This window comes from Liolophura sinensis, chromosome 7 (genome assembly GCF_032854445.1).
Source record: "Liolophura sinensis isolate JHLJ2023 chromosome 7, CUHK_Ljap_v2, whole genome shotgun sequence".
NCBI lineage: Eukaryota > Metazoa > Mollusca > Polyplacophora > Chitonida > Chitonidae > Liolophura > Liolophura sinensis.
This window is the reverse complement of record NC_088301.1, coordinates 44,447,977-44,466,527: the sequence shown is the minus strand read 5'-3', so window position 1 is coordinate 44,466,527 and position 18,551 is coordinate 44,447,977. Positions and strand designations below refer to the sequence as shown.

Below are 18,551 nucleotides of genomic sequence, written 5' to 3'. Positions count from 1 at the left end.
TCAGGTTTGTGTTGATTTATCATCACGATGTCAGATTGTCCATACATAATAGTGTTGACGGATTCAAGGAGAATTAAGCGTATACATACATAGCATGCATGTTGTGGAGATTCAGAATTAAATCGATGGTATAAAATTTATAAGTATCGTTCCATTGCATTTATCCTGTAACCTGTCCGTTGTTATTCTTAAAACTAAAACTAAAGTGTATAAAGTTATTAGCAACTACTAGGAACGCGATGATATTATTATGTGTGCAGTCTATATGTGTACTTAATGACCAAGGACCTTAGGTAATGAATGAAGCCAAAATATACAAAACTCTCTTTACATCGACCTACATATACATTTGCCCCCAAAAGCGTATAATATATGGATTAATTGTACAACTTCGAGGTAAAATATGTCGACTAAAAGCGTTCAGCTGAGCACCCTTGACTATCTCCTTAATGTAAGTTGACAGAGACAGGATCTGTGTCATGAAACCCACAAGCCCTGCACATTGTTCTACACCGCACATTTACAGCTACAAAAAAGCTGTAAAGGCTGCCTTTATGTTCAACGAGGATAAAAGTATGACCTGAATTCGAAAAACCGTGCATTGCATCCCTTTCTATACAACCGAGCAAACGGAAATTTCTTTTTTCGTGCCAAGGTCGTTGGTTCAAACCTCGTCACATATATATCAGAGGTAGGCTCTTCCATATAGGAAATGGATTTACAGAAGGGCATAATTTTGTGGGTTACTTAATTTTTTTTCTTCTAGAATTTCCGACATTGAATATTCTCGTGTTAGTCTAATAAAGGCTTAGCATAATCGTAACATTCGAGACAATCGTAAATTCCCAAGCGGGGCTCTCCTTGTTCAGTTAAGTTTAACTTCGATTGTATAGATATTTGTTACATTTATGACAGTTGACCATTCCTTAGATATTATCTATTTATTTGATTGGTGTTTTACGCCGTACTCAGAAATATTTCACTTATACGACGGCGGCCAGCATTATGGTGGGAGGAAATCGGGCAGAGCCCGGGGGAAGTCCATCCGCAGGTTGCTCGCAGACCTTCCCAAGTACGGCCTCGATATGAACGTCGACTTTCAGATCCGTCAAATATCGCCATCCTGAATCGAGATTTAATACAGTCTGTTATAAGGCTAGCCCTAGAACTGTGCTCGTTTTAATATACTGTAGTTGAACTAAGGCTCTCCCAGTCAAATGACTATCTCAAATCTTTGTGTCTTTGATACATCTACTATCAAGGAAATATATAAAAATAAACAGAACTGATTTTAAGACAAAATACTTTCTCCAATGACTAGACACCCCTCCCTCGCCCCCAATTTCCAATTAGTGGACAAGCTTACGTCATTTGCAAAACTTCAACATGGAGGGTAGAGCACCTTGTAAGAGAACTCTTCTGTGTTGGAGGATTAATAATTGTAGTGTCATCCGGGCTGTTGCATGGTAGAGAAAGGAACTCAGCGTCCGTGTGCGCATAATATCAAGGCATATTCCAGCGATTGGCTTACTGACTTTGTTTTGTTGGTAATTATGATTTCGAACTTTTATTGTTATTTTTGTGTAAGTCTTCAATCTAAGCTGGTAGTAATCTTAGCATCCGGACAATCAGGTCAGCATCTGATCATCTAGTTTAGTGCCCACTGCCGAACTGCCGGATGTCCTTATTTGCAAACAGCAAGGCCACATCTTCGTCAATGAACATCTCCAATAAATGACAGTGGGGGGATTTTAAAGTTAAGATCGTAGAATGTGGTAGAGTGAAGGACTAATTTTTGGCAATGGACATCTGACTTGTTGACTAACGAAAGGATCAATATTGCTTTTACATCTGCCGGTTTCCTCCCACCATAATGCTGTCCGTGGTCGTAAAACTATAAGTGAAATATTCATGAGTACGGCATAAAACATCAATCAAATAGATAAATAAATGAAATTGGCCCATTGTCAACGTGGCATGCCATAATCATTCATTTATTTACATGTGCTGGGATTTGCACAGTTTTACAATTTGACAATTCGTGACGCATTTCAGTCGTAAGAGGCCGCGGCAAGCAGACGACGAGGAGAAAGATAACATGGGAAGGTATAGGGAAATTAGCTCTGTAGACCCCCCCCCCCCACCCCACCCCCCATGCTCCCATGCTGGCTTCAATACATTACTGTTGTCAGTCCGTACTCATAGTTCTCTCAGCTATTGATTCCTGCTGCTAAGTGTCCTCATGTATCATCTGTAGTAAATCCTGGCAAGCATGAAACTGGTGGAGGCTGAATAAATTAAAACTCTAATGGCCATGTTTGAATGCTTGCCAGGATTTACTAGGGATGACACACAGGGACATTTATCTGGAATTGATAGCTGAGACAACCATGAGTACAGACAGACACATTATTTGGCGGCCAACAGTAGCGTATTGAAGCCACCATGAGAAGTACAGAGGTGTTCAAGGTAAGCTTATGAATCAAGACAGGGCTGTGATAGTATACCTCATCACAGCCCTGCAGAGCTAAGGGAAATGAACATTTGACTATTCATAGAAGTATTGCTAATAATAAAATTATAGTATGAAAGATAACAGACCAATTTGTACAGCATTTAAATTGTCAGTGTCAACAAAAGCTGGTTTTGGACTTATGAGATAATGAAGTTTTGTAGTAACTCTCATGTTATTTAGAAAATTTTATGTTTTCACTGCTGTGAGTAAGCGTGTTGCCGCAAGTAAACGGCAAAGGCCCAGATGTCAGCAGTCTCGAATATGCACTGTTTTCGACTTTGTATTTGATACCATGCACATCAGGGCACTTCATTAGGTAGCTAATAACCAAAAATACGCGACCTCAGGAAAGGTACATGCTTTGACAGATCTATGAACTGTTGACAACAAAATCCAATGATAAAAGTACCCTTATTTTTAAGAAAAAAAATATATATATGTTAATTTTCAAACAGTCAGCTTGTACCTTGCCTTAGTTTCTAGAGTTCCGCTTTTTGATTTTAAAGTTTCAACATTTGAATTGTTGAAGTGAGTTTGCCTAAGTGGAATGACAACCGTGATGACTGGGATTCTGTGTACACCAAACAATAGAGCAGGATCGAGTTGTGAAGTTAAATGAACCTTTCCTGCTGGATGATATAAGAATCATAAAGTACATGTAGAGGGCAAGCTTGGTCAGGGTTGTGGAAATAGACAGCAATCTGCCGTGCAAGTAATGCTGTGGTACTCCACCCTACTTGCCTGCTACAGAAGAAATCATGAAACTATTATGATCATGAGAAAGATACATAATGGCTTCATACATGTATATGATAATGCAACCAATCTGGGCATTGATATTGCATGTACAAAAGAATGATGAGGAGTGGGTGTGAGTGCATGGGGTTTAACATCCTTGGAGTGCATGTAGTGTGACTCCTTGTTGCAGGACGGATTTCCACCGCTGTATTATCTAGTGCTTCTTCACTGAGACGACTTATCAAAGGAAAGTAAGCTGCCAAGATCGAGCCATTATACTGATACGGCTCAACCAGTCGTTGCACTTTCCCCTTCATGCTGAATGCCAAGCGAGGAAGTTACAACTCCCTCTTTTAAGGCCTTAGGTGTGACCCGACCCAGGATTGACCCTGGATCTACCACCTCTCGACGCGGGAATGATGAGGAAAGTATATGGCATTAAAGATTTCATTTTCTTCGCTACAGGTATACTGTGTATGAAGCTGAACATTCCACCTAAGCGAAAATGGAGGACAGAATGGAAGAAGTTTTACAGAGAGTCCAGTTTAAGTTTGCTTCAATTATTGGAGAGCTGTGCAGTGAACCCCTTGTGCTGTCTCAGTTTGCTGTCTGGGTTGATATGAGAATATCAGAGTACAAATTAAAGGGCTCAATATCTTTAGGTGAGGACGTCATTAAATTGATTCGTATGCATTTTTATTATATATTTATTACTTTTCATCCCATTACTTAAGTTTTTAAACTGATACTAAATTTGTGGATGTTGTTACAACCTTTCGGTGTGTCTCCTTATCTTTGAAACCGCCATATTTTGGAAATGTTGAAGAGAAATTTTGGAAACTTGAATTGTTGCTGGGATCATCATTGTGACTCATAGATGTACATGGCCTTTTTAGGTCTATCCTTTGCATTAATTTGCATATCTAAAATTTCATTTTTATTTTTGAATTTTAGTGTGAAGTTATTGAATGAGTAACAAAATATAATTATGCAAAAAATAAAAAAATTCTCAACCTTCTTTTTGGAAGTGTGTGTGTGTGGGGGGGGGTAAGAATGAGCACTAAGCTTGTCAACAGCTTGCTTGCACTGTATATATACAGCTGTAGGACCAACAGCCAGCTGTTAAAATCACAGATTATAAACTTGAGCACTGAAATAAATAACAACCAATGAGCCCAACTACTACAACCAATCTGCCTTTTTTATTTTTTGGGTGACCGTAATAACCTTTTATAGTCAGTACTTTGAACATGAGTTTGTTCAATGTCAAAATCTTGACCGTTGGCATAGACATATAATTTTTAGGTCGGTGGCATGGCGTCATGGCACCAACATAGTGCCACCATTGAGTCTTCCCCAGAACATGCATAACTACATGTAGCAGCATCACGGCACATAAAACTTTGAACCTGATAAAGGAGAGTTTTACATAGATGATCGTTGTCACTCGTAAATGTAATGTGCATGTGGGGCTGTACATATACACTCTGCACCTGGGATTATCAACCCACATTCCTCATGTATACATTGTGTACAAAATTTCCTGACACCCTCTCCCCTGTACCCAGCATTTAGAACCAACAGGTCTACACATTTTATATCCGACAGTAGAGGGATTAAGTGAATTTGGTTATTCAGTACTCAAAGGTTTGTTTATTAAACAGGTTTCTACCATGTGTCAGCGACTGAACTTAGAGTCAAATCATGACCCTCACCGAATATTTTCCTACAGCGGCAGTTTGTTCTCAGATCAGACTGGGTCTTCACACATGTTTAATGATTTTTTATGAAAATGCTCTAAATCCGTGTCTACGTCGAATGGGCCAACATAACATACATAGTAAAAAGGGAATTCCATGTACTCATGTGACATTTGGCTGAGATGACCATTATAGTTGGAGATGTACTAAGGAAAGTTTTATATTTTCTCCTCAACACCAAATAAGACAAGAAACACTAATTTTGAAAGTGAAAAATACCAAAAATAGTACACAGACTACATATATTACAGTGCTGAAGACTCAATGACAGTCATTACCGAGATACACTCTTGCATAACTGTGCAGAAACCACTGGAAATATCAAAAGGAAAGCATGGAGTTTTGGGTTTACCAGTTTTCTCCACTTATAAAATTGATCGTAATCAGCATGAGTGAAAAATTCTTTAACTGTGAACAACTACATGTATTAAATGAATACGGTAAATTCATGTATGTATGGTGAGTGAAATTTTGCTTCTTTTCTACATGTAGATTGCTCAGGAGAAACTCCCGACCCAATATGGTTGAAGGGGATTACTTATGCCCTCACCCAGAAACTGAAGCATGCTCAGAAAGAGGCAGATAGTGTCCTTTCCCTAGGCAAAGGTATAGGGATAGACAGGATCCGGCGACCTCGGGCAGGTGGGGGGCAGCCCAGCCTGGTGAGGAACAACTCCTCAGGGTACACTGGAAACAATCAGGGAATTGCCATCAAAGATGAACCTGGCGAAGATAATGATGTTGATGTGTTCCCTGTAGATTTATACGCCAACAGTGAGAAAGCCACAGAGTCACCAGGTATCGGTTCAAAAAGGAAACTTCCATCATCAGCCAGTGTAGCTCAGGATTCTTCTGTATTTCCATCTACTGACGATTCCCCCGAAATAAACCAACCCATACATAAACTTTCCCGACTGTCCTCTGCTGAAGCTCAAGCTGCGAGTGCCGAACCTGAACATACCAGTCTACTGTCAATAATTGGCATGGATCATTCTGGCCAAGAAAGTGGTGAACTCACATTACAAGAGACAGACAGTGACGAAATCAGCATAATTCTAGACAATAGTTCATTGCAAGATGTTGGGACCATGCAGCAAGGAGACAGCAGCCTTTCACAGTCTTCATTACAAAAAAATACCAGCTATGGTAAGTGATTAATAGTGACTTCAAGTAAATGCTGTTTAAATTAAAGGGATTTTCTTGAAGCCTCTTGATGATTTTAGAATTTTACAGCTTTACAGAGAATGATGAAATTTTAAAAAATATAAGAAGTAAATAACAGCTATCCATGATAATTCTTTAAGAAGATCCCTTTGAACTCACCTGTAAAATAGTTACCACATACATATGCTGCGTGTGTGCATCGTGATGTAAATGATTGCTCTATATTCTTCAGTCGGTTCTTGTCCATTCTTAGTAACCAATCACAATGCAGTCTAAATGGCTTTGCAATACAGCTTGTGTTTTGTGAGCGAGAGACTTCTGTTAAGTCCTGAAGCTGATTTGGGGTCTAGTGGTTAGAAGCGCTTGCCCTTAAATTGCCAGAACACATATGGTACAGGTGCATACCCAACCTTGATCAAATAATTTGTAGATTCCCTCGCACACATTGCTTCTGAGGCCTTGGTGACAATATTTATAGCGGTCGACAATGCACGTGGTGATTTGCAAAGTCTACATTCATTGAAGAACACTTGTCTTCCACCAGTATAGTGTGCCTAAAAAAAGACATGTTGGAAAGTTTGTGAGTAACTTGCCAAAGGTCTGTGTTTAATGACAGACAGACACTATGGTTTCCTCCCCTTTTAAAGCAGAGGCCATTTTCACAAAACTTCATAAATCAATTTTTTGTAATTTTTTTCATAAATGAACTTGCCATATGGCAGTATAACAGATCTAGACGACGTCTTCTACAAAAAAAGTTAAAAGAAATGTGATTTACAAAGTTTTTTGAAAGTGACTGTCATTTTACATGTAAAAAATTCTTCAATATGGTATTAAGCAACAATCAAATAAATAAATAAATAAAATACTTCCTGAATGTCTGTTGATACATGTACATGTATATACACTGGATGGATGGGTTATTCTGTCTCTTGTCCTCAGCATGGCATCCAAGAGAGCCAGCCCCAGTATAAAAAGTGAACATGAAGCCACTATGATACGAGTAGAAGCTCTCCTGATATAACAAAGTGATGTTTAAAAGTCTCCCGAAACGACTTGCACATTGATTTGTTTTGAAATCATTCACAGGATTAATCTGATTTGACAGTGTGACTGAAATCACTGCCCCCCCCCCCCCCCCCCCCCCCCAATTCAAGACAAGGTTTCTGAACATTTTTGTTATTTAAAGTTGATAACATGACTAATCACTCTCTTTTTGTAACTGTAGGACCCAAAATATATTTGTCAAGTAGTGTAAACTCTGAAGTTCATTACGGTGATTGTGGAAAGTGAGAAATGCATGTGATAAGTTGGTCATCAAAGTATTAACTTTAAGTGCATTTAAACAACTGCATACTTTTTTCTTCTGCCTTTATGCCGGGTGAAGATCAACCTTGTGACTGGGAGCAACTGTGTTTTAGGGGACTGAAGCATATCAGAACCGCTTTGAGCATCGAATCAGACTCTGGTTTTAGTCAACATACTCACGTTTGGTCAATTTGACTACTTTTCTGCGACTTAGTTCCGTTTATCTAGGCATACTTGCGCTCAGTTGGTGACAGTTGCTAAGGATCGCCAGGTTTTGTCAAACTGTACAACATAGGTGTTGCATGAAGGATGAGTTTTTGTTGATCGCAGGTTGGTCTACGCATGGCTTGAGAATGTAACATCTCTTGGAATCCTGTGCAGTTTGCCTTTGTAACAAATATGGCAACAGTTAATTTTGAGATTTCATGGTACATGTGTGTCTTTCTTTTTTTAGTAACCACTAAACCTTGATTTCATCAAAGAAATACTGTTTGGTGAAAACCTTGACCTTGACATGCTTGTTTGTATTTTTCCAAATTTGGGGGGAACTTTGAAGCCCTTTAGCATACACAGGTACAGGAATTCTGACAGTCATGAGACTGGCACTATTGCAAGTAATCATATTCCAAGAATAATGTCAGTCAATTATGATATTAGATTGTTAGAAAAATTTTACACCCTTTGTGGTGCTTGTGCATGTACATGTACATATTTATACTCCTGTGATTAGCATACAGACTGCATTTAGACTAGTACCATATATATATATATATATATGTATATATACTACGGACATCACTACATGTGTAGGTATATCATAGAGGCTGAGTGTGGTGAGCAGTGTTCATGCTGTGTGGGTTGAGTTTCTGACATCAGGACTACAAAGCTGTATCAGAATTAGTCTTAATTTATAACAGTTTACCGCATTAAAGTTATGACATACCTTATTTTTAATTTAACACTAAAAGGGTGTAAGAATCTGTGCATCGAAACAGACATTTACATACCAGCCGTCAACCAATAAGGGCATTCTAGGTCAATAATCACAAAATGTATCACATAATTTCACCAAAGGAAAAAAAGAAAAAGGATATAATAATTAAAGTATTTTACAGCACACTTGGTTTTGCTTGTACATATATGCATTTACCCATAAGTCTCAAATTCACGTTAAGTTTTGCAGCATTAGTCCATAGTTCATGTTTTCATGTGATAGCCCTCTCAGATAGGTAGCTTTCTATGGGGTTATGCCCCCTTTAATAAACATATCTATTGTTCAGTGTACCCAAAACCAACTCAGAAACTGAGCGCTCACCTCTAGGAATACTTTCTTAAATAATTCAAGCTATTCTTCTCAAACATAATGGCAGATTTATGGATGAAAGATGACATTTTAGCCTTCTCTGGCTTGGGAGAGTGGTGAGCTGCAGGGGCGAGAAAGTGTGCATCAGTAATTTTCTTTGCAACCAGAAAACGACAGAACACAAACTTGCTGTTTTATGATGTTTTATGGCATTCTATCACAGTTGTGTTAACAATTTTCTGTTGATTTCAAGATTAATGATTACTGGTAAATTCAAAATAGTAGGGATCTTTTTATGACCCTAAACACCAAAGGAAACTGCAAGACTTTTGATTCTTTCAGAGGGACTTTATCTATCAGCAGGTGCCATGGATGTTCCTTAATTTGAGGTCTTAATTGCATGGTGGCCTTAATTACGCAACCCTGGGTGTTGGCAGTCATTGGTTTGTTGTAAAGTCGAGCTGTCTGGATACAGAAGATTTCTCTTCTCAAGTAAAAGGGATTCATCCAACTCACTGTTAAATATGATTGTTTGTGGGCGTGTTGACCTTGATGCTCTGCACTTTTTGATTTAGAAGGAGAGCATTCCATATACGAAGGGTTGTCATAGCTCGTTTTCATTCACTCCTACAGATTGTTTCTGTTTCTCCCCTGCACTACTTCTGGAAGAATGTATTTATCTATTTATGGAGGAACACACCTCTATGCGTGCAATCTAGAGCTGCCAATGCATGACTGTTGTACCAAGGTCTTTCTTGTTAGGGAAAAGAGATTCTTTGGTCAAATTTTGGATTACTGTTCTAAGTATTCTGCCATCTGCACCAAGTTAAGCAAACTGCATGATAGGAGGCTCTGATCCCTGAGTCATCTTGTCTGATTTACTACTGGGATAGTGTGCACGCATCTCTTAAGAGCAAATATTTTGAGATTTATCAAACAAAGTTTTGGGTGGAACGCTCTTGAAGTAGTTAGTGTATCCCAAGAAAATCTTCTACAAGGGATAGTTGCAGGTTAACCTCAAGCACCTTTGGATAGTACAGTCAAGTCTTTGTCAAGTCATTTGAAAATGCTACTGAACTAGACGTCATGTTACAGTTTTCTAATTTGTACACATTCAAGTTGCCTGATATCCACTGCTCGTCATAGAACGTTCCACGAACCTAACCTTCTCGCAATATCAGGGGTTCAGAGTCCTCAAAACAATGAATGATGCCTAGCTTCTCCATTAGCATAGTAGTGCATTCAATCAACAAATGATATTTCTATTGAGAAATAATTTGCTTCGGGGTCCATTCAGTTAATGCATATATGGAACAGGTATGTATGTGCATTTTAATGTAGTCCATTTATCAAGGACTGCATTTATCAAGTGGCAAAAACCTTAAAACGTTATGTGATTTCACTGTTCACAATATGGTCAGATAAGGCCACTGAATTAGCCAGTGGTTTAAAGGCAATTTACTGGGTTGTAAAAATTTGGGCAAAAAAAAAGTATTTTATCTGACATACATTTCATCATAGGGTGTTTTTCTTTTTTTTTGTCTTTTTTTTTTTGTCTTGATTGAAAGTAAAAAAATATGATCAAAGGTTTGCGTTGACATTGTTTTGCTTTGACAGGTAAGGAAATGACATCAATGTTTACTCATTTCAGCTTACCCATTCTGCCTTAAACTATTGATAAACTGTTATCATCCAGCTGAAAACCTGGAAAATCTTACATGTAAATGTACAGGTCAACTTATTCAGTTAAGAGTGAACATGAAATATTGACAAAATGTGGACTGCTGATTTTTTTTTTTTTTTTTTTTTTTGGCTTCATAAACAATGTAAACCACCTTTTTAAATTGATCTAATAACATTATTAAGTGAGAGTCCACGATATACTGACGTCTCTCTTTTGCTTTTTGTAATTTGTGCAACATGTTATACCTGTTATAAGGTAATTTTTTATTTTATCAAAATGTGTGATAAAGCTAGCATTGCAGAAAGGTTATCATGTCTTAATTTACTTCTATGACCCTATAAACATGTTTGTACCAATAAGGTTTTGCCACCTCAAGTGGTACCAATATCATGTCTGGCCCATGGACTACATGTACCACATGTACATGTACATGGCTGTATTGTGCATCAGAAATGCACACTAGAGTACAAATAGTGCATGGCTACACTTGTCTTCCTTATGTCTGTGTTTGATTTCATCCAGTATTGATTTTCTGATGTCCTTCATTCAAGGGGCTACTACTTTTTAGTGGGGTTAACAAGATGGCAGGCCATGGCCCTGATTCCATGTCCTTGTCAGTCAGCCTAACCACTACATGGACTGCACTAGAGTTCAACAACAGTGTTCCATGAAATTACTGGTGTATACATATGCATATTTATTTATATTTATATGTGCATGAAGAGGAATGCTGTTATTGTAAATGAACAAATTACAAGTGGTGTATTTGTTTATTATGACTCAGACTGGAGGCTATCTGATTATAATTTATGTTAAGTACATGTACCTGTATTGTTTAAATGTGGTGCATTCACCTGCAGTTCATCTGCACTGTGTGCAGGAGAAACAATGTCTAATATTCTAATTAAACACAAATTGCCACCCAATTTTCCATGTGTAATAATATCTATAACAAAAGGAGCTAAAGTATGAAATGCAATGGTCACACATGTCACACCCTCACACAGTGATCTTGTACCAGGAAGTATTAAATATCCTCATTTATTGAATCTAATCAATTAGTGAATGCCAATTTACAATGAAATTGTTCTTCCCAAGGTCCTTCAACCATACACACTAATATAAAGTAATCTTATAGGGTTAGATAGATGTATGTACATGTAAGTACAGACATGTACATGTACACATGTGTATATTGTTACATATCATAAAAAGGCACAGGACCTATATGGGTATGATGACGCAATGGCATGTGACAGGGACTGTAATACACTCATGCTAAACAAGTTTATTTACACTTTGAGATACACAACATGTGGAGGGTCAAGGCAGCGTGGTTATGATAGTTGTTTACCCTTCAATCTCAAGGTCACCAGGCCTTCTGCCTATATAACATGTGTCTTAATTTGGACACTTGTCTAGTAACTTGCCCATCATTGATTTTCCCTGTTCCTCTAAATACATGAGTACTCCATTGAACAACAATCAAGTAAATACACTGTAGGATATATAAGCAACCCTTTGATATACATCTACATCCACAAGCCAACCTCATGAAAAAGCTGTGTAGTCTGTTTTACTTGTACATGTAGTTTCATAGTCCTGAAATATAGTTTGTGAAATAACATTCACTAATATCCTAAGCTCTACATGTAATTTATCATCATAAGGTCATAGCTGTATAGACAGTGATAACTTTTTGCTAGTATTTCAAATAGCTTATACCCATATATAACTCACATACAGCACGTACGTTGGCATGTATAAATGTATGTTTTTAGTGAATTTTAAGTTACTCTCCTTCTGATAATAAAATGTTTAAATAGGTTGTAATATTTGTAATTAGGACCGTTAGCTAAATTTGCACACTGATCTTCTAATAACATTTGGCCTTTGCATGAAGTGCACATGGAACGCGTCACTCTTCAAGTATAAGGTACGTGTAGATTCTCTTGGCTTTGGCTTCCATAGTCACAGTTTCATAGTTCATGAACATGTATTGCAGGGCAGAAAATGACTCAAGTTTGAAAAAAAACTTCATGAATTTTACTACAGATTTGTGCGTATTGCATGTACTTCTTCATGCCTTCTACTAGCAGAGTTCATACTCTTGCGGCTCATGCCCATTTTACCATTATTTTCAGTACGGTCTGCAGCCTTCCAGGATTTGACCAGTGCTACAAGGTGGCAAGGCCTTCACAAATTGCCAACACATGTTTCTCAAAGTAGTGGATCAAACATCATGCCAAACCAGTTGACACATCAGCGAAATGCCTATCAACTCTGTCAAATGAGGTCATATGTGAGGAAGTTTCAGAGCTGGGCATTACAGCCTCCTCGCAATGAGACGCGAAAGATAGAGACAATTCCACCTGAAGAGCTTGATGCTTACCTGGCATCGTTCTTTGCGACTGTAAAGCGAGACTCTGGTGGAGAGTATGGCTATCAGTCACTCATAACACTCCGGGCTGCTCTGGATAGGCACCTTAGACAGCACAGCTACCAATATTCACTGCGAGAGTCCAAGGAATTCATTTCCAGCCGAAAGGCCTTAAAAGCCAGAAAAACTCAGGTGCACGGAAGAACATCAGCTAACATGCATAAAACAGCATCCAGTATTCATAGGGCTCTTTCATCACGCCAGGACTCCTAGCCATGACTGGAGCCTTGTGCATGGTTCTTAACATGAAAAAATTCTAGAAATGTCAGGAAAAGGAAGAACTGCTGTAACATATAAACATTTTTCTCCTGGTGTGTCATCAAAGCTTAATTATACTTTAGTACTTATAAAAGAACACACCAAATTTGGTAAAACTGTATCTTAAATGGCAGACCTACTCTTAATGTTGAATAAAATTGATATTTATTAAACAACTTGCAAAGAATGTAGTGATTCTCATTATCATGCATTTCCATGTAAAAGCGATCCAAGATTAAGAGCTCTGCCATTTAACCAGCTACATTTATATCATCATGCTTAGAATAACAGTTCATTTCTACACCATCATTATAAACTCCACTGACAGATCAGTGTTGAATGTTAAATACTTCATAGAGCACATGTAGTATGTACATGTATATTTCATGCTGGAAAGGATTCATGTATTATAGTAGAACTCTGAAAATTGCAGTATTTAACTTACATGAACTGTATTATAATTAAGATTATTATTAATCTTAGACTGCTTGTATAAAGATCTGCCTACAAGTGGAACTGAAGTCTGTGTTTATGATTCATATTTGTTTTTAGTGTAGAATATTGAAGGTTTTGTCAAGTTAGCTTTTCTGATGCCTTTTGTTACTGATTTGTAGTTGTCAACCTCTCTTTTTAACAGGTATGTAAAAATACATAACCCTTTTTTCAAAAACTGATGAAAGCTTCAGCATAAAATAGCAACAGTCATCAATAAACACATTCTGAAGGTTGAATACAGAACAATTTGTATTGGTAATTTAAAGCATGAAGTAACATTGAGTTCGACGTTTTTTAGAAGTAGATGTGTTGATGTATATGCGTGGATTGTAGAATGGACAATACTCGTAGTACTCGTAATGATGTCATTACCAGGTTCCATAACTGACTTCATATTAACATGTAATCACCATTTAGAGTAAGGTATGAAAGTTTGTGAAAATTGTATGTTAATTTGACATAACTATATGCAATTTTTTTTAAAGAACCACACATAAATGCATATTTATGTTTAAAAGGACTTTATGTAAATTTTGGTTATGTTCTACAAGGTTTACTGGAATACCCCAAATCCAGTTGAAACATAGTACTACAAATACGTTGTTTATGTGAACAAACCTTTTTTTTTGTACTAGAATCTATTTGAATTCTGTATGGATCAAAAAGAAATTGTTTGCATTTGCATAACTGTGCCAGTTAATTCTTCCAGTTAAATATTTTCATTCACTATAATTTAAACAGACGTTGCTCTACATGTTTGAAGAAACTTGCTTATCAACCAATTGTCTTACTGTCTTCGGAGTACTACTTGATGTATTGGCCAAGGCTATGGCTAGTACAGCAGAGCTGACATTGACATTGAGCATCCATTTTCGGCAATAAACAGCATCTGCTTATTTTGGTTCCAGCCACTACAGGATATGGACCGGAACAATGTCAGCAGACAGAATATCACAAGATTCCACACCCATCTGTAAACTATGAAAGTGGTGTTCAAGCCTCCAGATTGGAAAGCCTGGATAGACGCCGCCGTTCGCATATTTTAGTGTTTGAAAGATGGCTTCGGAACAGTAGCTCTGAAGGACGGCCCTTGGAAATGATTCCCCCTGATCTTTTGGACCGTTATTTAGCACAGTTTTTCTTGACAATCAGGACCAGTCATGGAGAAGAGTTTTCTTACAGATCTTTACTTAGCATGCGCACAAGCCTTAGTCGGTTTCTCTTAGATGGTGGCTATCCTTGCAATATAACTACATCAACCCAATTTCGCAATAGCCAATTAGCATTACATGCAAAATATCTGCGCAAAAAGCCACACGTGGAGAAAACTTTGGATGTGGTAAACAGTCTGCAGGACAAAGGTTCAAGGTCTTGATTGTGGTTTGTAGTTCATATGGCAACTGAAGTTCATGTTTTTAATTTTAATCATCTATAAGGACATGTAAACAGGCCACTAGCATTTACTACTCAGCTTTGTGGTGTCATTAAATTTCTAATACCATGGACATGCTCAAATACATCTACATATATACTGCCTTTTTGCTGTGCCTATTACATTCTTGCGTTCCCTGAGATAAGTACTGTACATGTGTACATGTAATGTAACCAGTATAAAGCACCAGACCATCGATGTACACATTTCAAGATCCTGGTTTAGAGCCTAAGGGGTGATTTTTGCATGTTAATGAATAGAACACTGACCACCAGTAGTTACCAGATTGTAACACTGGTTATTCTTAGTTTGTCATTGTTTGATTATTTTAACTGTTAGGATTGATTTCTGCTATGTGGCTCAAGTTTTTTTTTCTGTTTAATTAAATACATGTGATATGGTTTTCTTACACATGGACAATAAGGTACATGAGTTGTAGTTTACATACATGGTCCTGCTTCGTATGTGTTATTTCTTGATTTCTATATCCCGTAAAGGCTGTATCGATTATTGACCGGATACTTGTTTTCGTTTGGATGAAAGATTGTGAATGCAGAAAATCTGTTCTAAAACTAGTTATTTAGTATCATCTGACGTCATTTTTACACACAAATCTGAAAGGAAAGTTTGTAAAATTTCTTTCCATTGTACCGAACTAAAGCCATATAAATAATAGAAAAACTAAATTTAACCCTGCTTAATTTGTATATTACAAACATTGTAAAAATGATGATAAAGGTAGTTATTTACATCTGACATATTCGTCAAAACAGACATTCGTATGCCAGCCATTAACCAACATGGTCTCTCCATGTCAATAATCCATGTTTGGTTAAAGGCTGAATAGCTTGACCATGTCGATATAATACTGGTCATTCCTATTTTGGAAGTTACTGAGTTTATATTTTGTGGTACATGAACATTTTTAAACTTCGTGTATTGCTGCAGACACGTATATATGGCCGATTTGTCACTTGGAGTTGTGCTGAGTTCTTTCATGTAAGATACAAATTGATGAGTCCCATTCAAGCTTAGTCCTTTCCAGAGTTGGCACATGTAAAATAAACGAAAAGATCTTTTATAGAGTTATAAATCTGTTGTTGTTCGGCATTATTTGTCTCTTGCGTTCAAAGCCTTAATTCATTTGTTTTAGCAAAAACACTCAGGTGTTGTTGCAGAATATGTGCATTTAGAGAAATATGGGTTGGCAGTCAATTTACTTTCGCTCATCCATTTAGCGTGAGTAAAGTATTACAGTTGTCGCTACACTTGCACATCACACATGCATAAATTCACCAGGAGGTTGAGGAATACCCCATTGTTACCATTACTATTCATGGTGATGTATATCCTGAATTCTAGGTGGACAGATCGGCATTTTGTTATGACTTCGTATCGTGGATAAGTTCAGTAAGCCTCAGCACACGAATGTATTAAGAAGTCAGACCTATACATGCAGGTTTTCTTAGTGTTGCATGTGATTCATTCAATTTAGGCTCACATTGAAATCTTCGGCTGAAAAAGAAAAAAAAAAAACAGCTCCTATGCACGAGAAGGATTTTTCGCAGGCGCAGTGTAAATACTACTTCATTGTTTGACCTTGTTTTGGTTGCAGACGGCACAACCAACAGCTTTGCCATGGAAAATCGAAACAGTCACTCAGCCGTAAACCCAACTAGTGTTCAACACGGTCATGGATTTTCTGCGTTAGCGAATGTACCGGCATCAATTCATACCCCTGTTTGGCCAGAGGGACAGAATTCTACTTGTCCATTGAGTACTGCCCAAAAAAGATCTCGTGACCTCCGAATCCAGCATTTAGACAGGAGGCAAAGATCTCACATCTACATATTTGAACGATGGCTGCGCACTAATGGCTATCCAGGAGAGCGACCTTTTGAATGTCTGTCGCCAAATGATTTAGATCAGTATCTGGCGAATTTTTTCAGCAGCATACGGCGAAAAACTGGTGAAGATTTCACCTATAATTCTTTGACAAGTGTGAGGACTAGTCTTGCTCGGTACTTTCGAGATGTTGGATATCCTTATTCTATAACGGGCTCAGGCTTTTTTCTGAAGAGCCAGTTGGCCTTTAGAGAAAGGGTAAAGAAGTTACCTGTATAAAGACAGTGCAACGTGGTCTGTTGAGGTCAGTACAGAGTGCAGGAGAGGAAAGAACTGATTTAATCATGCTTGGAGGACTTAGCAGACTCTCAGACCAGCTGTTGGGATTTTGAATATATTGTATATGAACATTACGGTAGTGTCACCAAAAACCAGTGTTCAGTTTTCATTGGGTTTTTTTTTTTTTTGGTTTTTTTTTGTTTTTTATTAACTTTTTGTGAAACTTGCGGTAAAATGCATTTATCATATGTTTAATTTTAGCGCACGAAGGTACTACACAGAAGATCAAGTTTGCGTTATTGTAGGATAAAATTCACGAGAAAACTGGTTCGGAGATCAGTTCGGGGAAAAATGAAAAAATGACCTGTTAAAAATGGCTAAATTTGGTTAAAAATAGCCAAATTTGCATGCGGAACTCAAAACTCTTTGCGGTTTAAGTAGGCCTACTAATGTTGGAACTGTAACTAATGATGTACAGCGTTATCGGCTAGCCTATTGGTATTTGAGAAGAATGTTTCTAATTCAAACAGTCCGCCGAGCCACGTAAGCTTCAAAAATCGCAATGTAACAAATATTATACATGTATGATGTGTTTAGCATTGTCGTTGATGAGTTCGTTTTGTCTGCCTTCAACAGTTTTGGAGATGCTGGAGTTTGGAACTAGCGAACAGTAATTATCCTAAGAATTTTAATATGTGCTCCGTGGACCCATAATTATAGGAACGTTCGTTAACAAAGATCCGGAACATTTGTTTCGATTACTACAGAAAAAATATAATAGTGAGAACAAGATTAGCCATTCCACTGAAATCGCTTTGCAAATGACACGTTTTTCCTATCGATATTGATTGAAATAAAGAAAAAGTTCATGTAATTTATGTGCATGTGTGTGAATCTGTTTGTACATTAGTAGAAAATAAATATACATGTGAATAATGTGAATGAACAAAAGACAAAGCCAGGTAAATCTCTTTCATTACACCTTATTTCGGTTACAGACGGCCGTGAGCCTGACAGCAACATGAAAGTTCGCAGGGACCTCCCGATGCCATACGTTGAAAACCAACAGTACCATCCCATTACGAGTCACGTGGGTTCTTCGACAAGCCCGCTCTCTGTGCAGAATCATATTGTCCCGACTGCAAGTTCTTCGGCTACTCACAGTTTGTCGTATCAGGCATCATTATCTCAAGACTCACGCGAAAAACGACTTAAACACATGGGCCGAAGGCAAAGATCACATATCAACATATTTGACCGCTGGATGCGAATGAATGTTACTGCTGAAGAGCGCCTCTTTGAAAATTTGCCTCCGAATGAATTAGATCAA

At 37.7% G+C, this 18,551-nt stretch overlaps 1 protein-coding gene across 5 annotated transcripts in view; it reads left to right on the top strand.

The window, feature by feature from the left end:
* Positions 1-1,464: 1,464 nt before the first annotated feature.
* LOC135470590 (uncharacterized) overlaps positions 1,465-18,551 on the top strand; it is a 21,416-nt gene continuing 4,329 nt past the window's right edge. Inside the window, exons 1-5 of one of the 5 annotated variants that reach the window (XM_064749623.1) lie at positions 1,465-1,547; positions 3,719-3,915; positions 5,506-6,159; positions 12,617-13,044; positions 14,574-15,472. In XM_064749623.1, the coding sequence (XP_064605693.1) occupies positions 3,759-3,915; positions 5,506-6,159; positions 12,617-13,044; positions 14,574-14,642 (1,308 nt within the window). In that variant the 5' untranslated portion in view covers positions 1,465-1,547; positions 3,719-3,758 and the 3' untranslated portion in view covers positions 14,643-15,472. Of the gene's footprint in view, positions 1,548-3,718; positions 3,916-5,505; positions 6,160-12,616; positions 15,473-16,712; positions 17,412-18,551 lie in introns of those variants that run through there. The other 4 variants (XM_064749622.1, XM_064749624.1, XM_064749621.1 and 1 more) reach the window with 4 other exon arrangements.